Genomic DNA, 19,386 nt, shown 5'->3' on the forward strand with positions numbered 1-19,386 from the left:
TTTACTTATTTTTACATCTTGATGGAGAATTGCTTTACAGTGGTTAGTTTCTGCTTTATAACAAAGTGAATCAGCTATACGTATACATATATCCCCATATCCCCTCCCTCTTGCGTCTCCCTCCCACCCTCCCTGTCCCACCCCTCTAGGTGGTCACAAAGCACCAAGCTGATCTCCCTGTGCTATGCGGCTGCTTCCCACTAGCTATCTATTTTACGTTTGGTAGTGTATATATGTCCATGCCACTCTCTCACTTCGTCCCAGCTTACCCTTCCCCCTCCCCATGTCCTCAAGTCCAACCTCTATGTCTGCGTCTTTATTTCTGTCCTTGGACGGTCCTCGAGTCTGTCATACAGAGTGAAGTAAGTCAAAGAGTTCCGTTCCAATGTTGGCTATCCAATCTATCCTGCTTTAAAATCCAATGTTTTAAAACCAACGAAGGCAAAACAAAAGTTAGGCCTTGATTGCTTTTAGCTTAACAGCCACATTGCTTGAAGTTGTCTTTTAATCTGTTATATGACGTGAGCACAAAGCATAGAGGTCTCCTTCGCTTATCGTCACACTGCATACATGGTTCCTTTGATGGACAAATGTCCCATTTTAAAGACCCAATGTTGTAGTGGAGGTTAAGAAAGATACCTATAGCCTTTGGTGTTCTAACTTAGAACACCCTACCCCTTTCCCCCCAGAATAAATCTAGAAAGTAGAGGTGTAAAGAGATTCCATTTCTAATGCCAAAATATAGTTAGCTAGTTATTACTATCATTTGTACCCACCCACCATTTTAAACGCCACATTAAGGCGGCTTCCCTGGTGGCACAGTGGTTGGGAATCCGCCTGCCAAAACAGGGGACACGGGTTCGAGCCCTGGTCCGGGAAGATCCCACATGCAGCGGAGCAACTAAGCCCGTGCGCCACAACTGCTGAGCCTGCGCTCTAGAGCCCGCGCGCCACAGCTGCTGAGGCCTGTGCGCCTAGAGCCCGTGCTCCGTAGCAAGAGAGGCCACCGCAGAGAGGGGTCCGAGTAGCCCCCACTCGCCACAACTAGAGAAAGCCCGTGCACAGCAACGAAGACCCAACGGAGCCCCCCCAAAAAAAGCCACATTAAGTCTTCTAAGCAACCTCTAGCAATATTTACACACTTCAGCCCTCACTTCAACTGTGAATGAAGAGGATATACTCTCAACCTGTGATTTCATGATTGCTGAAATCCTTCAATGGAATAAGAAATTACAGACTGCTTTTATAACAATAAAATCAAGCTTTAACTGGAAAATCAGACAACATTGCCTTCTTTCCAAAACTTTTATTTTTTAATAGAAAATACAACACACTTCTCATTCAATTAATTTAACCAATTAATCCAAAGGAGAAAAGTGAGATACCATGATTACAAGTATGCTAATAAAATAAACACTTTTAGCAGGACACATGGAAACAACACTTTCAGCGAGTTTTATAAAAATCTGGTATAAAACAAAGTTAAATACAACATTTTTGAAATGACAAAATCTAACCTATATTCTTTCAAAGAGACATTTGCACTTCTTGTCCTGGCTTGGAAACAAAACAGATAAAACCTCAAATTATTTCCTTTCATCCAAGTCGATTTGGCTAAACTGCATAAAATTTGTGAGGATACGCTTTAAAAAAAAGCAATAAATGCAAAATTAAGGCAAAACTGATAGCTGGTATCAGGTAAATAGCACATTTAGTAGGACACTTGCTAATAAGATGACTTCAAGGTACTTGGAGCTACAGATTTCAAAGGGCACATTTGTACCTATTGCACATCTGATCCTCACAGCCTTCCTGAAGGAGGAAAGGCAATGATGTTCCCATTTCACTGAAGAGAAAACTAAGGCAGCTCACTTAGATCTCACAGCTTGACCAGTGGCACAAACACACATCAATGGCCTTGGAACACAGGAGAGGGTTTCCTGTTGGTAGATTTACCTTCCTAACTGCATCAAGATATGACAAAAGTGTAAGTTCCTCGAGGTCTGGAAAGCAGACTCCAGTCGTAACAGGTAATGAGGACAGTCAGCTCAAGATTTCTCACTTGCCATACAATTTACAGTGAAACACGGAGATAAAGATGGAGGCTGATGCGAGAAAAGGTGAAGAATGATCTGAAAGACTGTAATATGGCAAGGTTCCTTCCAAACCTAGAATGAACTAGAACAAACTGAACAAATGGTCTTAACTGGGAGGCCAATATTCAAAGGGATAAAAAAGAGACATAGAAATAGAAGGGTAAGAAATTCTTCATTTTAATAGCTCCAAGTGTTTGGCACACATTCTCCCATAAATAATTCTGAAACTTCCCTGAGGTAGACAAATGTTAGAAAGGGACAGAGTTCATGTAAAAAAGAGGGATGGAAGGAAGGAAGGAAGGAAGGTGGCGGCACTGAGAGGAACTATTTTTAACGCTCCCTTTAAAAACCATTCCAGTTATTTGTAAAACCCCCTTTCGGTAAAGTGCTTGACGCTAGCCATTTTATTCCTACACTTAAAGGATGCAACTACGTATCCTACGACTAAAGGACCAAAGCCAAGCTGGGCCTGTAAAATAAAGTCTAGCGAAGTTCACAGCAAGCGTGCACTTTTCTTAACATCTGTACCTGGACGTCGTTCTCTCCTCCTGCTTTTCAAACGGAGCTTGAGGAACTCAAACGGACTCCCCTGCAAAGTCTCCACGATTCAGACAAAACAACCCTCCTTCAGAAAGTCCTACTTCCCTGGTGCGCTGCTGCTGCCGTGTTTTGTGGACTATAAGCTACTCAAAGGCACAGACAACCCTGCCTGCTCATTCCCGAATCTTCAGGACCTGGCACTCTGTGGGTTCTCGTTAATCAAGACCCCATCTGACCCCATCTCTCAAGCAGTTCATTTTTTACTAAGTGAAGGTTTGTGTTGTTTATGTGAAATTCAATAAATTATCCTGCAAACCCATTTTTATTCCTGTGTTCCTCCCACCCCCAGCGAGAATGAGTCTATAGGGCAAATTACTGGGTTACCACCTTAGTCCCGCTTTCCCACCCCATTTTTCATTAGAGCTACGTTTCTTTCATAAAGTATCCTTATGCACTCATGTGTGAAATGAAGTCACAAGAATGCCCCAAAGCTGAGAATCTGAACTTCCACTTGAAACGACCTTCAGGGAAAGAAACAGTTACGAACCGAATGAAGAGAAATAGCTCTTCACAGGGACGTATTTTTGTACTTGTTTTGCTCCAATTTCTGCTACATAGATGGCTCCAGTCTTCCCACTGACGTCTAAGAGATGAGGTGAGACCTGATCCGCCAGCTGGATCGTGCTGATCACCGAACAGTCGCCAATGCTTCCTACCGGGGGCGCCGCCACGAGTAAGAGCCGGCTCAGATTCAGCTGAGCTACGATCAAGTGCTTCCCGTCGGGAGTAAATCTAAGGAGGAAGACATGTCACATAATCAACCGGGGCAAAGTTAACATACATGTTTATTTTTTCAACATGTGTATCCCCTACAGTGCTACACAACAGTAAGGACCTGCTTGCTGAAGGGTTCTTTTAAGGGGGCTTGAAAATTGATCTGATTCTGCTTCACAGGGAACAAGAGATCTGTGATGACAGACTTAACCAAAGATTAGTTTATGTTTTTAAAATTAACAATATTGGAATATTACACAGAGATGAAACTAATGGAGAATCGGTGTCAGGCTGGGTCTGAAACTATAGACTCAAGATTTTTATTTTCATTCTCTGTTTAAAAATAAACTGCATCTCGAGGGCAGAGGATGTAGGAAGGTCCAGGCTTTATTATCTCTGATACTTGGATCCCACAGTGTGCTGGGAGTTTAACCACATTCACGCTGCCTGGGATTTGAAATATGATTACATGTTTTCTGAAAACTTCTTTCCTTCTTCTTTTTCCCTGATTAAAATTAACAGTAAATGTTCTAAACTTTCAGCTAGCTCTTCAGAGAAACTTAACATAAACCAAATCAAACAAGCATTTGAAAACAAAAAGAAATGATTACCTGACTGCAGAAGGTCCTTCTTCGGAGAAACAATTATTCCAAGCTCCTAGCCACTCCCCCGTGTCTTTATCAAACACCTGAATTCTTTTATTGCCTCGGTCCGCCACCCACACCTGGGAACCCAAAGAAAGAAAAAAGAAGAGGGGAAGAGAATGAATGTTTATTTTCATTAGTTTCATAAACACCCATTGAGGACTTAGAGGACCTCACAGAAGAGAATATTAAAAACTCCATTTTCAGATAAGAAACTCAAATGCAGAGAAGTTAAATACTTTGTTCTAAGCAGAGCTTACAATAAGCAAGAGAACCATGTATGGCCACCCGTCTTAACCCGAAGCCTAGAATGCTCTACTATCCTAAACATCTGGCTAACTGGAAAGCTGGAGTACTCCACTACAATGCAGAGGACGGGCAGACACCGAGAAGTGACAGCATTCATTCATTCCCTCCTCTAACCGCTGTCACTGAGTCCTGTTGACTTGTTGGTTCCTGGGCCAGCTAACAAGACAAAGACATAGAAAAGCAGCCCTGCTCTTTAGGACCCCAGGCCAGTGGGAAGCCAGCTGCTCACGCGTATCACGTCATTAAACCTCTACCTGCTATTCACCAGGGTGTGTCCAAAGTTCCAAACCGAAGTGCCAAACTAAAGAGGAAGCTTGGGAGATTTTAGTGACATATAAAGCATGCTAACGGGCTAACAGTAGGTTTAATTTAGGTTTGCTATAGGCTGCCATGTGTTCTTCAGGAAACTGTTGTTATAAACAGGAAGGCAGATTGGACCTAAATGACATTTCGTGTACTGTATCTGATGTATGCAACCTGCAGCATATGTACAGGATGGGCCAAACGTGCTGACCTCTACCTCCCCCTTTTGAGGATCCCTGGAGTTCTTGGATTTGTGGATTCAGGACTATTTCTTCAGAATAACCCTAAGTCTTTGTCAATGTGTGTGAGTTTCGGTAGCCACTGAATTCATCGCTAGTCAGAAACAAATAAAGACTCAGTGTATCACTTTAGAAAGGCTATTGATCCCTAAGTAAGGTTATTTCTTAGATCTTTTCCTGATCTATGATTCTTTACTAAAGAGGAGTTTCCTTAAGGATTTTGGGATTACTGTCTTAGATAAGTGGCCAAGGAGGAAATACAGTTTAGACCCTTGGACTGAATGACACCATAGGTTGTTAGCATTATCTTTCCTACTCAACAGATTTTTATTATGAGAAACCTGGTTTAAGAAACAACAAGTCTAACTCTGGAACTAATAAACTTTTCACATAGGGTTGAGGTGATGATTAAATGCACCTTTAATGTGGCATGTTAAATGCCACAATAGTATTGCTGCTGTTGTTATAAAAACACAAGGGTCCAGAAATGAACACGCCCGGTTTTCATCACTTGGTGATGCTAGAGGATCCCCATCAAATGACCTCCAAGGACATTCCTCACCATGGTGAACTGACCTGGGTCTAGGTCTTGCCGACTCAGAAACTTGACCTTGTTCTTATCCCATGAGGGGAGTGGCTAATCAGGTTCAGGAGGGTAATGTGCAAAACCAGAATTCCAATTTTCCAGTTCCCAATTTACAGATGAAGTTCCTATGTTCAGTTATCTTCCTATCTACAATGCAAATACTTGCAGATTTTATGATCAAAACATTCTCTCTCTGTTAACATAGGAAGCCAAGTCATAATCAGAAGGTTGCTTGCTGAGCACAGAATCAGAAGTGGAAATGAATTAAATTTCTAATGGCGTGAAGCCAAGATAGTCTGATGCATCCACTGCGCACCAAGGCATTCAGTCATTTAACGAAGATGTAAGATGACTCCTACGTGCTAGGCACTAACACAGAAAGCAGAAGGGATGCAGTTCCAGCCCTCATACTGCCTACACTCTTATTAGGGGAGACAATTTAACCATCATCTTACAGTGTGATGGTTACTATAATGGGGGAGTAAGGGCTACTACAGGAAAACAGGTGGAGAAACTAATATAAAACATTTTGGGTGGGTTTGGTTACAGGAAGGTGACTCCCCAAAAGAGACAACATGTATGCTTAAAGGTGTGTAAAAGCAAGAGGTGGTAGCAGACAGACGGAGGTGGGAACAAAAGAAATTGAAATTTGTTGGTTAAAGCTTTCTGTTCCTCAGACAGAGTAGAGCTAGGTCACTTGGAGAACTAGAGTGTGCCTGGTCACTCCTTTTTTCAAGCTTCCAAGATTAACCTCTTCCATCTCCCTTTTGATCAACACGTTCTCAACACAACTCTTTTTTTTTCAGGCAACTTCACTTATGTCCTGTTCCATTATTTGTTTCTTCTATCCTTTAAATGACAGAGTGATCTATTTTGCTCATTTCTAAATATTTGGGGAACTTCATTATAGGACCCAAACATTTATAAGAGAGTATGTGGATATACCCAGAGGAATTGCCCAGACATACCCAGATACACACATCCACTAACATACACACGTATCCAAATGTCTAGACACTCCCGTGTGCCCATATATCCATGCTCTGCACCACCCCCATATATTCAGACAGTCCCCAGCGACGCTGTATATTTACCCGACCATCAGAATCAACTGTAACACTGTGAGGAATGCTGAACTTAGCAGGCCCTGTCCCATTTTCTCCATGTAGCCAAAGGATCATGAAATCTATAAATGGTACACATATATGGTCAGAACAACATACAGAATACCTTATGCATTTACATGTTATACTTTACGTCATAAGTTACAAAGTATTCAGTTATACCCCCAGCTGATGTTTTCCTGGCTTTCTGTTTATACATCCATTTGACTAATTTGTATGCTTAAAAAAATTCTTTCCCTGTTTCAAGCAATTAATCTGCTTCTTTAATGACTGTTTCCACCTGAATTTTTCATAACTCAAAACCGCTGTTTAGGGTTCATGTCAACCTTGTCCTGAAACTGGTTCCCCTTATAACCAACCTGTTATTTTGTATTACCATTCCTCTGAGCTTAAAAATTACGTTTCTACAGGCCATCTTATTTAACTCCCCTGTACTGAGTTGAAGGTGTCCCTCGCCCCAGCCCCACCAGAAAAAGATATGTCCAAGTCTCAATCTCCAGAGCCGTGAATGTGACCTTAATTGTATCTGCAAAGGCCCTAGTTCCAATAAGTTAGGGGTATTGAGATGAGGTGATTCTGGATTTAGAGCAGACCCTGAATCCAATGGCTAGTGCCCTTATAACAGAAAGGAGAGGAGATTTGAGACAAAGAGACACACAGAGAAGAAGGAAATGTGAAGATAGAGGCAAAGACTGAAGTTATACTGAGTACCAGACAAATTAAATCCAACTTATTAAGTAACATTCTTATATTGGATTGGCCAAAACGTTCCTTCAGTTTTAAAGTATTGCAATAATACCATACAAAACTAAGCCACGTACCTTGGGACAATTTGATCAACCTGTTATTCAATCCTCCATCTCCATCCACAATGTAAATATCCCCTGTGTCTTCTACATATAATTCTGCAGGGTTATCAAACTGCAGGGGATTTAAACCAGTGCCTTTTTTGCCTGGGGTACCCAAAACTTGAACAAGATCACCAAAGGAATTGTATTTTTTAATAGTATGACCGTAGAGTCCTATAAAGATAGACATGCACATTTCAAATATATAACCATAGTACAAACATTCACATTTTTCAAGTAAGCTGAGAGCAAAAATTTAACAGAATTAAATAGCAATAAAAAGTTAAAAAGCTCAGATAATTAAATGTTATATTTGACAAGCAATAGAGCTTCATTAGTTATAGCCAAATCCGTTCATGAATTAAAACCTCAGGTACTCCAAAGTAAGATTCTAAATCCAAATAAAGAAAACTGAAAAAGAAAAAAAATTGACTCCTTAAACAGAAGGCTCATGATGTAAAAGTACTGGTACACCATTTTCTTCTTTTAATCTTATGACCTTGAATAAGCATTACTTGTATAAGAAAATTAAGAAGGATCTGGAAAACAAACAACTTATATTTGAAAACTGTTATTCCAGTGATTCACGGGCAGATCTCCAATTTCAGTGGGTGACTGAAAAAGTTCTTTATAATACAAACTTCTGTTTATGAAAGTCATTTATATCTATTCTTGTATTAATTTTTTTAAGTCTTTTTTTTTTATTGTGGTAACATTGGTTTATAACAATACTGACTTTTTTAAGCTACATTTTCTCCTAGTGGAAACAAATACAAAATTCAACCCATTAGCTTTTCTTTCCTAAGAAAGGAATAGATCTTTCCAAATCACCAGTATATTATCTTCTCACACTGAAACTTCTTTGAGTTAAAATTATCTTACAAGCAAAAGTATAAAGTGGAATATTTACAAATAGGGAAAAACTATAAAGCAGTTAACAGAAACCAACTTGAAGGCATACCAAGACCAACTAACTGGTAGGCATTCAAATGATAAATTGGAAACAATGGGGTCTCTGGAAATAAAGTGAATCAGCTTGCATTACAATCCTATCTTGACAATTGTATTTATTATTATACTTGTTTTGGAGACTTGAGCTAAAGTCTGTAGCAATAATAAGAGAACAAAACATTAAAGAAAGCAAACTACAAAGTCTCTGAGGAATTGGAAAAGAAATAGAATACCAGTAAATATTTTTTTTAATGGCTATGATATGCAGCCGTGTTTTTACTGAAGAGAATTTATTCTTCGAAATATAGGAAGGAATAGAAAAACTGTCTTCAGATCTGTGTGTGGAAAAACAACCTATAATGGAAAGAATGAAGAGATCATGTGTGTTCTTTTTATTTCTGGGAACCAATGAAGTATTTTATAAAAAAGGATCACATGAATGGAACGAATTAAAAAGTAATGGCCTCTTTTAACAGTGAATCCAGAAAAGAAAAAAAATAAATAAAAAGCGAAAATAATCAAATTTCATAGAGTCTAACAATGAACTCAGAGATAACTTAGATTTTGGGGGGTTAACCAAAATCTCACCATCCAAAATACAGCTTTAAATAAATGGGTCACGGGGCTGAGGCTCAGAAATCTTTTGGGTTCTGAGAACAGATGTGGTAAGGGCACTTCTTACAAAAACTGAGACCTCTTTAATTCCAAAACGGTATCTGAATTAGCCAGAAGTGGGGAAACAGAAGGACCTTCAAGCCATGAACATAACTGGGACAAGACTAGAAATATTTTAAGATCTCTTTCCTTTCGGAGATCCTAAGACAATACCAGGTTCTCTCTTATACCATCTTGTCTTAAGCTACAAGCACAAGCAAACAGTTATCTCTGAAAACTTATCTCACGGTTTTAAGTTCAACTGTGCTTACTTTGTTTTGCAGCACATTCTACTAAAAATATTCGACAGAAGGAAGGTTTCAGACATGCTGATGTCAGTGGGATTTCAGAAACATTACCAGCAGTTTGTGCAGATCTTCTACTCTGGGGAAGAAAGCAGTTCTGGTTTCTCAGCATAATCTCACTCTCTCTCTTTTGTTTCACCTGGAATAATTTTTTTTTCACTTTTTAAAGCATGTGGTTCAATAGCAAAAACTGAAGTCAAAGATTTTTCATTATATTGTCACATGAGATCTGTTTAAAACTATTAGGCACTTAGCCTATTATAACTTCTGTTATCAGCATAATTTCTTTTGAAAGAGAAGTGGTAAAGGAAAACTAAAGGCAAGGACTCCATTCATTAGCTTTTAGAGATCGCCATTTTATTTTGCTTCACAGAAGAAGTTTAGAATTATCTACTCTAGGAAGAGCAACTGATATTTTAAAAGGCAAAAGCCCTGTGACAACTTAAAGGAAAGATCATAATAATTATAGCCTCCTTGTTAAATGTCCTGATTCTATGGAAGCACAATATAAAGATTTAGAAACAAGCGATTTCACGAATCATCAAAGGAATTACAATTAGATTCGGCCACTCTGATTTTAAAACGGACAAGCAAGAACATGGGCAAAGATGTGATTTCTAGCAAGATAATTTAATAGGTATTACTAAACATACCACTTCCTACATCCGTGATCCAGACGGATTGTTCATGTGGTGTACTGGCTGCAAATATACCATGAGGTGTGTCAACTGTATAATTCCAGGCTCGTAGGAAATATCCATCCTCTGTGAACACTAATACCTTTGGGATGTTATCCCCTCTCTGAAGGTATACAAAAATAACGGCTTAGATAGGATCACTTTTAAGGAAGCAATCTTTATTTTGGCAGAGAGAAACAAAAATTACAGGTTAACCGAGGAATTTAGGAACGTTTAAAAAACCACCTACAAAACCTTACAATATTCATCTCTATCGCGTTCAAAACCAAAGTATTAACTTTAACTCAAAAAACGAACTCTACAATTGGCGTAATATAAACGTATACAGTTACTGAGTTCGGTGAGACAGGAAAACTGTTTTCTTTGTATCCATAACCTAAAAAACAAAAAAATCCCAATTTTACTTACTTGGGCTACGTAAACCAATCCGTTGAGGGAGTCAACTGCAACACAAAATGTTGCTCCAGTAAAGTATTCTGAATACTCAGGCCAATCCACATCCAGCCGGTAAAGGGCTTCCTCAGGTCTCCAGGAAATTTTAAAAGCAAAGTGAAGAGGTAACGGGAGCTGGGAAAGAAGAGAAAATAAGGAAAATGGCGATGTACCATATTACACACGTTTTAACGCTAAGAAACAGGCGACGCGTCGGCGGTTCGGCCCCCGCTGCAGGTTCTGAGATGAACTAGTAAGAGAACCAGCGCCACCTCCATCCCAAGACCGTCTCCCCACAGTGCTATCCACACACCCGACAGCCATTTCCTCACTATCCAACTCACCCGAGAGGCACAAAATCGAGAATGGAAAACCAGAAACGCAAGAAAGCCAGCGCCGGCTACGCAGACCCAGAATCTCGTCATGACTAGACAGGAATCCTGGCGAGGGAGAAAATAGGCAGGCGGCTGGGGGCCGCCCGGACAGCCTCAGGTCCACGCGGTTCGTCGCTGCACTGAGCTCCTAGCTCCAATGAGCCTAGGAGAGAACCAGAAGGCAGCAAAGACCAGGGCGAAAGAAAATCAGAACCGGGGTTCCGGATTTTCAGGGCGTTCCCACCGCCCGCCTCCCCCCGCCCCTCCCCTCCCTCCCCTCCCCCCGCCCCTCCCCTCCCTCCCCTCCCCCCGCCCCTCCCCTCCCCCCCCTCCCCCCCTCCCCCGCCCCTCCCCTCCCTCCCCTCCCCCCTCCCCTCCCCCGCCCCCTCCCTCCCCTCCCCCGCCCCCTCCCTCCCCTCCCCCCGCCCCTCCCCTCCCTCCCCTCCCCCCGCCCCTCCCCTCCCTCCCCTCCCCTTGTCACGTGCCCCGAGTTTACCCCGTGACCACCCTTCGGACGGTCCACGCTGTGGACCTCTCCGGTCCACCAAAATCGGGGCGCCCTTAGATATGCCTTAACTACTCGACGTTCATTCTTTTAAATTCAGACTTAACAACCAATAATTAGCACAGTCAAACCTTAGAATTAAGGTTTGATTAATAACTTTCAGGCTCTGGGAAAGACTTCAACTTCATCCAATTCCGAGACATCCAGGCATCCGCTATGGACACCTACATTCCCACACCAGGACCCCTCCACAGGCTCTCCGCGAACAGTGGCTTCAGCAGACAGCGCAGAGTTGACTTTACTCTGGCGCGACGGGCTCCGTTGAAGGACCCCACGAGCCGGGGGAAGCTCTGGGGGTAACCAGGAAGGGCTCTTGGCGCCGTTGGCGCTGCGGTCTTCGGGAGTCCCCCTACCTGAGACCGTACCCCCTTCGCCCGGCTCCCGGTGCTCGCCGGCCGCCGGCCCGCTCCCGGAAGCGGTGGCAGCTGGTAACAAAGAGCTGCCAGGCCGCTGCTGCCCGGGCTACGGGACCCAGGAGTCCGGCGGAGCTGCTGGGAGTGAGCGCGAGGCGGGCCATGAGGCCCGGTTCGCGGCGGTGAGGGGCGGCCGGCGGCGGCCGAGGTGCAAGTGCGGGCCGAGAAGCCGGTGCTTCCCTCCTCGCCGCCCGCGGGATTCGGGGCGCGGGTGCCTCCCTCTCCGGGCCGCTCCACTCGGGAAGGCGGCTTCCGGACCTTCCCCCGGCGGCGCATGCCTTTGAGCTGCGGGGACCGACGCTCTGCCTCCGGCTACCGAACCTCGGGCTTCTCTTCCCCGAGGGGGTCCTGAAGCTTTGTGTAAAGAAGCTGGGGAAGCCTGACGGGTTTTGTTTTTAATAAAAAGTTTTTATAAGTCTGCACTTTTAGAAATTTTTGCAGAGTTTGAAGTACTCTACCTCTTCGCATCCTTTATTCTGCTCCTTGAGTCTTTTTTCTTCTCAGCTGTAAACGTTTTTACCATCGGAGCGGACCAGGGATGAACGTTTTGTAATTGAAACTGTAACTCCTCTCGTCGAGATAGTAGTCAAGATGGACAAAAAGTCCTTTGAAACGGTGCTGGATGAAATTAGAAAGGTAATTGCACTTAATTCCTTAAATCTGTGAGCTACGAATTCTCGTGATTGATTCTCTTTGAGGGACAGCGTGCAGATTGTGTAAAATACGGGCTTAAGGATTGCAAAACTGGTTGGAATTTTAACGTGTAGAGTAGGAGTTTAAATCTTGATATATTTCACGATACAAATAGAAATTATGTTAACGCTAAACTTCTTGAGAATCAGTGCGGTGTTGCGGATATTATATTCAGAGCCCCTGGTTCCGAAACCCGCTACAAATCTTTAATAGCTCTGTAGTTTCGGATAAGTGATTTTAATATTTCTGAACCGATTTCCTCTTTAGTAACGTAAGAGTGAGTGAAAACTAGAGATAATAGCGTAGGGAGTTTCTTTAACGGTAGTTATTATCACAGGTTTTTAAAATCTGAGTATAAGCGGACTGTATTTGTTGCCTGTGCCGGACAAAATTAGTGTCCTAATAAGTGTGGCATTAAGTTTAAAGTCATTCTTAGGAATGGGCTTCAAACACTCGCATTTCAAAACTTTTTTCTCCTGCTTTCAAGTTTTTGCTTCATTTTGAGGCTATTGTGCATAGCCTACCTCCCAGAATGAACCGGACAGCAAAAAATTTGGCAGGTACCCTTGAGCCTAACACTATTTCAAGCGCAAAAAGTACGAGTTTACAAAGTTAAACCTGGAAGAACTGACTAACCATTTTTATGCTAATAGAGGGTTCTTTGCTTAGAATTTCCGGGCAATTATCTCGCTATTTTCATATCTTTAAGACCCTTGTTGACGCGAAAAGACTTGTTACCTTGTGTTCTGGTGATTATTATTTATTTCAGCTTACGAAGTTATTAATAAAATTGTTTGTGGACATGCTGTTTTTCTTCATTCTCTGTAAAGCAAAATGTTTGTTTTCTTTCATCCTTTTTAAAGCTTTTTTCTTCGTCAAATTTGAGTGTTAGGTTAAATTTACATTTGTAAGGATATTGAGTGTTCTTTTTTTGAATTTCTGCTTTTGCAAACCCAATTTGTCCAATGAAAATTTGCAATAAAACATTAGCTTGATAATTATATGCTTAGAATTTGCCACAATTTGTTCATGAGCTGATGTTAAACTACGGTTTATGAGAAAATAATTTGTTCGGGTAGACCAGTTGATTTCTACCTTTGGAAGCTATAGAGTGTTGGTTTGCATATTCTCTCCCTTCTAAACTCTGGGAAGATGACATAGTAATTACTAATGAGGGGAATAGGAAATTTTCCAGAGATTAAAGTCAAATACATAGCAACTTAAGTCCTAATTTCTGGTCTGAAATCAAAATACATCTTTTGCTGTCTATGCCAAATAATTAGATACATCAACATAGTATTAGGCTATTAAAATGGGATGAATATATAAGCATATCCAAGTGTGTGAATTACTGTTGGCTTTTTAAAAATTGCTCTCAGACTTTGTAAATGTAAGTCGGTTTAAACCAGGTAGTATCTTTCTGAATGTCACCGTTACGTCTGTAGGTAATACTGGCTGTCACAACTGTCATTTAAAACAAAGCCATGTAAGAAGACACTAGAAAAAGAAATAGGAGGGGAGAAGAAAGGAGGGGAAAAAGCAATATTTAATTTGCTTTTTAAGAAGGGGGTAATAACAATAATAGTCATTTATTACTGAGCACTTAACTGAGTGTGTCTGTTCTAAGCACTTTCTCCATGCGTTATTTGATTAGATCCTCCTAACAACCCTCATTTTACAGAGGTCAGATCTAGTATCTGTGAGGTTAACCAGCCAGCTCAAAGTTACCCACCTGGTGAGGGAGGAGAGCACTGTTCAAAGTTGGGTAGTCTGACTCCTGAGTGCCATGGTGTTGTGCCTGGGGATACAGCTGGGCCTCTCAGGTGCTGATCAAAAAATTAAGACATGACTTGGCATCAACACAATCCAGGATTTGGGCCAGAAACTTGCTTTTGATTGTGTCCAATAATGGCAATAATACTCGAACTCCCAAGAGTACATTATCCAGAATACCATTCCCTCCCTTTTTTCAGTGAAAATTCAGCTACTGAGCTCCCTGGATGTGTTTCTCTGTTGACTGGTGGTAGTATTTTCTCTTAGCAGAATGATGCATGTGAAAAGTACAAATACGATTGTTTTGTAGTGAATGCAAAGGGATTAGTTGATTTTTCTTTTTCTGGAGTGTAACTGACCTACAACACTGTCTGTGTTTATCTGTATACTAGAAAATGACCACTACAATATGTCTAGTTACCATCTGTCACCATACAAAGGGGATTAGTGGATTTTTAATGAGTAGTTGTTACCAAATTTTGATAGTCTGGTGTTTCCATCTGTAAGCTTAGCATATAGTTGCATGGAGATAATACATGATTTCGTTCGGCGCTAGATAGTGCTGGGTCAAGGCCATCGACTTCTCTCTGAACTTCCCTATTATGTGTCACATCTACTCTCGACTGTTTTAATCCTCACAGTAACTGAGGTGGGTAGTGATTGGTGAGGAGGCTCTCAGGGCAATTAAAATGCCTTTCAGAGGCCGCACTGCCAGTTAGCGTCAGGTGCACAGATTGGCTCCTGGGTTCACATCCCTGTAGAAATACTGAGAGCCTGGACTAGACCATGTCTTATCCATGTTTCTCTATCACTTAGCACATATAGGTGTGCAATAAATAATTATCTGATGAATGAGTGATGGGTAGTACGTTTAACCTTAAAAATGACGGCTTGTTGGATTTTGGATGCTTTAAAACTGCAGTTACTTTTCCAGGAACACTTAATTTCTGTTAATGTCGAATCATATCTCTCACAATTCTGTTCCCTTCCTTTGTAGGAGTGAGTAGGGAGGCCCAGGGGCTTTTCCGGCTGTCTCAGTGTATCCCTTACAGCATGGAACTTGGGAAGGTAGAATGTCACATCACCATGGTGACTTTATCGGCCTCCTTGTGCCAGGGCTGTTTGAGTTGCTTAGGCAGTTTTGATATATGCATATGATTACATATATTCATTCTGTTTTTCTATGTTTTTTAGGCTGTTTTGACAGAGTACAAATTAAAAGCAATTGAATATGTGCACGGATATTTCTCCAGTGAACAGGTATTCCTTTATTTGTTTAAGCAACAGCATTTTTTTTGTTTTTTTTTTTCACACTGATGTTCTGATTAGTGTATTTACCTGCTGGTCAAGTTCAGAATTGCTTTTACTTTGTTGCTGTGTTTATTCAGGAACTTTAGAAGCTTTCAGTTTTAGCAGAAAACTTTACATGATTTATAGTTGGGATAGTTTATAAGCATACCCACTTTCACCACGATATCATATGCTAACATGATTTTAAAATGCAGTGTCTGAAGAAAGCAGTTCAAAGTGTTTATATTCTGGGCACAGTATCATATGTTGTAAACTTCTAATGGTAAACATACCCAAAATTGTACAGTATTTATGAGTCAGTAATTGCAAAATTCTCTACATTTTATAAAACTTGAACAAATGGTGATATATGTTCTTACATGAAGCCACTATGTAAAAATTTTAGCAAATAAGAAAAAAAATAGTGTCTAATAAGTAGTTTCTGTAATTGCCAGAAGACTAATACTTTCAGTGTGGTAGTTTAGTGGGGACTTTCACCCAACTTTAGGGGGAGTTTGCTGATTTTGACAAACAGGTTTGCACATATATACACACACACATATGCAGAGAAAGCTGGATTTCCAAGAGATACTTGGAAAATACTTGATAGAGAAATAGACCAGAAATGGAAATGTACATCTGAAGAACAGAAAAGGTTGGGAACGTGAGTAGGGTAGACAGTGGATGAATCTATAGATTGAGTTAGTAAATGCTCCAACTTTTCATCTGTTTCTCAAGACTTTCAAAACTTGAATAACTTTAAGCCTGTAGTTCTGCCTACTGAAGTCCTCAAAGCTGCTTTGTTACTGGCACGTGTTGCTGCCTATTCAATGAGGGTTTTGCAGCTAGCCCATTACTTTTCAAAATTGCCTTATGCTTTTTTAAAAATTTAAATGTTTCAGAGAAAGATTTATAATTTCACATAGCTGATAGCTTTTCTTTCCTTCTCTTGTGTTTCTGTGTATATATGTGAAATTTTGTAGATAACTTCCTACTGTGGAAATTTAATGACTTTGCTAAAAATTTAATGACTTTGCTAAAGTTATTAAAAATTTTATCAAGCTACTTTCTAAGTGTGACCTTCTAAGCTTATTCTAATGATTATTATATTATAATATAATAATCATACATGATAAGTTATAAAGTTTTATGGTTGGTAAAGTCCCAGGTAACATTTACTCTATATAGTAAAAACATTATTCTCATAAAAGTAAGGGCATACACTCTTAGAAAATTGTGTAGAAAGTACCCACAATACTTGTTTGCTATTTATGTATCTCTCATTAAGGAGTGAAGTGTTTTTACTCTTCTTCACAGACCACACCAGTTCCTAACATTAACCTCGCTTTGTGGAATAATTGAAGCCTTAACACGTTTTTAGGAGCTCACAGTAAAATAATTTATTAACCCAGATTTTATTACCCTCTCGTCTTGAGTCTTTTTTCCCCTTTTGGGGTGTCCTTAGAGGCAGTGAACCCGGTGGTGGTGGCCACGCAGAGACTTCAGTGTTGTGATCGCGGTGTCTGCTCACCTCTTCCTGGCTGTTGCACAGTATCTCCCTCATTCACTTGAACTTCGCTGGTGGTAGTGGGAGAGAGCCTGGCTGGCTGTGCTCTCAAAATGACTTACCATTTAGAAGCTGCTGGCGTGATTCAGGGTGATTCTTACATTTTTAGGGAATAGATCTGTGGTCTAAGTAAGAGTAGTATGCCCTCCAGATGTGAGTTAGTAGAAGTTAGTGAACCTACACTAAACCACACCACTGAACACCCTTTTGTGATTGATTAAAACTGTTATTCTCCACTAAATGTTTTGAAACTTTCCATTCATACTATATCTTTATATTCCTACGCGATGTTTTTATCTCCATCTAGTACCTTTCCAGCTTTCCTTTTTTTCAGGTACTTTCTTCTTCCTGTACCTTATACTTTCCTTTATTCTAGACCAATGCTGTCCAAGACTTTCTGTGATGGTGGAAATGCTCTCTCTCTCTGCAGTGACCATCATGGTAGCTACCAGCTTCATATGGCTGTTGAGCGCTTAAAATATGGCTTGTGCCAGAAAGGAACTGAGTTTTTGATTTGGTTTGATTGCAGTTGATTTAAATTTCAGTAGCTGCACTTGGCTACTCCATCAGCCCAGTCTGAACTCTGGTGTCACGCTTATGCCTCATCCCTGGGGCCTAGGCGGCACACTTTGAATAGTAATTCAAAGTACTGAAATACCTCTTGGAGAAATGTCTGCAAACACATTGTCATTAGAGCTAAATTAGTTCTTTGCTTTCAGGTGGTTGATTTACTGAGATATTTCTCCTGGGCTGAGCCTCAGTTGAAGGCAATGAAAGCATTACAGCATGTAAGTATTTTTCCTTAGAATGTAAAATTTAACTATTTTGAATTCTCCCCTAGTTTTCTCTAATTCATCTCAAGTTGTAATTTGTTTCCATTAGATATGCTAAATTTCATTATACTTTGATTATTCAAAATAACTATGTTAAAAAATTAAAACTTGTAAATTTAAATCGTATGTACTGTACTATTAAATTGTACAGGGTCCTAATTGGCAGATTGGAGTAGAAAATATTTATAAGCAAGCAAAACAGGGCTTGAATTCTTAAGTATTTTTATTTACTTTTATTCTTGTATATCTTCACCCTCTTGTATTTAGTCTTAGAAGAATAGTCAGACTGGTTTATGCTTACATTTTTTAGACCAACACTGTCCAAATTAACTTTCAGCGATGATGGAAATGTTTTATATCAGCTCTATCCACTATGGTAACCACTGGCTACCTGTGGCTTTTGTGCACTTAAAACATGTCATCTGTCTGAGGAAGGGTATTTTTAAGGTATTATTTAATTTCAATTTAAACAGGCACACGTGTCTAGTGGCGACTTACTATATGGATAGCACAGCTCTAGAGCCTAGATTAACAGAGGCATCAAAGTCAAACAGGACCTGGCTGTATAGGAAGATTTTCCTGGGAGTATCAGGCATTGATCACTTTAAGGAAGTCTACAATCCTTAGCTTCCTAAACTAATTTGCCTAAGAAAGTGCTGGGTCTGTTAGTGCTTCTTCTCTTTAACAATAGCTTTTTTTCTGCTTTACCAAAAAAAAAAAAAGTTGTCTCACCCGTCAGCTAGGGGTGAAAATCTTTCTCTAAGGACCAAAGAGACAATGCACTATCCTGAGAGGGAGAGCAAAACAGAGCTTCCGTAAGAAATACTGATGGGGACCTTGCCTTATTTTATCAGGACAGCAAACTCATGACAAAGCTCTTAGGCTGGCTTGCCTATCCACCTACCTTAGAATTAAAAATCAGAGGTGAGAAGGCTGCACAGGCACACCATAGTGCACTTATAGACAGAGTAAGTCTGATTTGACTGTTTTCCTACTGAAGACTGACTGACAGGTTCTGTTATGGACATTTTCATAAAGTAAATGAACTACATCAGTAGTTCCAAGGTTTTCAGAAATATGTAATAAACTTACATATAAGGAAATCTATGTTTTGCAGGTACGTAAAACGTCTGGTAAAATTTTTAGATGTCAATTTAAAAACACGCAATGGGGTATATGGTTTTACCAGTTCTTTTGGTGGTACAGGAGTTAAAGTGTTTGAAAACCACTTTTGTTGATCAGTTAATTCTAACTGGTCTCCTTATCCTGACTTTGCTTTTGAATTTCCTGCACTGTTAACATACATTTATAAATTGACCTGCTTTTCAAAGATACAGGTATCCTAGGCAAATAAATTATGTAACAGTCCACACAA

General features: G+C 40.4%; 2 protein-coding genes across 2 annotated transcripts in view; one reads left to right on the top strand and one right to left on the bottom strand.

The window, feature by feature from the left end:
• Nucleotides 1-1,241: 1,241 nt before the first annotated feature.
• On the bottom strand, nt 1,242-11,130 carry NHLRC3 (NHL repeat containing 3). The gene is made up of 7 exons (XM_004282245.4): nt 10,848-11,130; nt 10,480-10,638; nt 10,027-10,174; nt 7,437-7,637; nt 6,586-6,677; nt 4,022-4,134; nt 1,242-3,428 (listed from the first exon to the last, which is right to left on the bottom strand). Exons 1-7 carry the CDS (start codon nt 10,926-10,928, stop codon nt 3,176-3,178), a joined length of 1,047 nt encoding a protein of 348 aa, XP_004282293.2. The 5' UTR covers nt 10,929-11,130; the 3' UTR covers nt 1,242-3,175.
• A 222-nt stretch (nt 11,131-11,352) lies between these two features.
• The window catches only part of PROSER1 (proline and serine rich 1), a 28,973-nt gene continuing 20,939 nt past the window's right edge, over nt 11,353-19,386 (top strand). Inside the window, exons 1-3 of the mRNA XM_004282244.3 lie at nt 11,353-12,491; nt 15,516-15,581; nt 17,898-17,966. Coding sequence (XP_004282292.2) covers nt 12,447-12,491; nt 15,516-15,581; nt 17,898-17,966 — 180 coding nt within the window. The 5' untranslated portion in view covers nt 11,353-12,446. The remainder of the gene's footprint in view (nt 12,492-15,515; nt 15,582-17,897; nt 17,967-19,386) is intronic.

Source organism: Orcinus orca, chromosome 18, assembly GCF_937001465.1.
Source record: "Orcinus orca chromosome 18, mOrcOrc1.1, whole genome shotgun sequence".
Taxonomy (NCBI): domain Eukaryota; kingdom Metazoa; phylum Chordata; class Mammalia; order Artiodactyla; family Delphinidae; genus Orcinus; species Orcinus orca.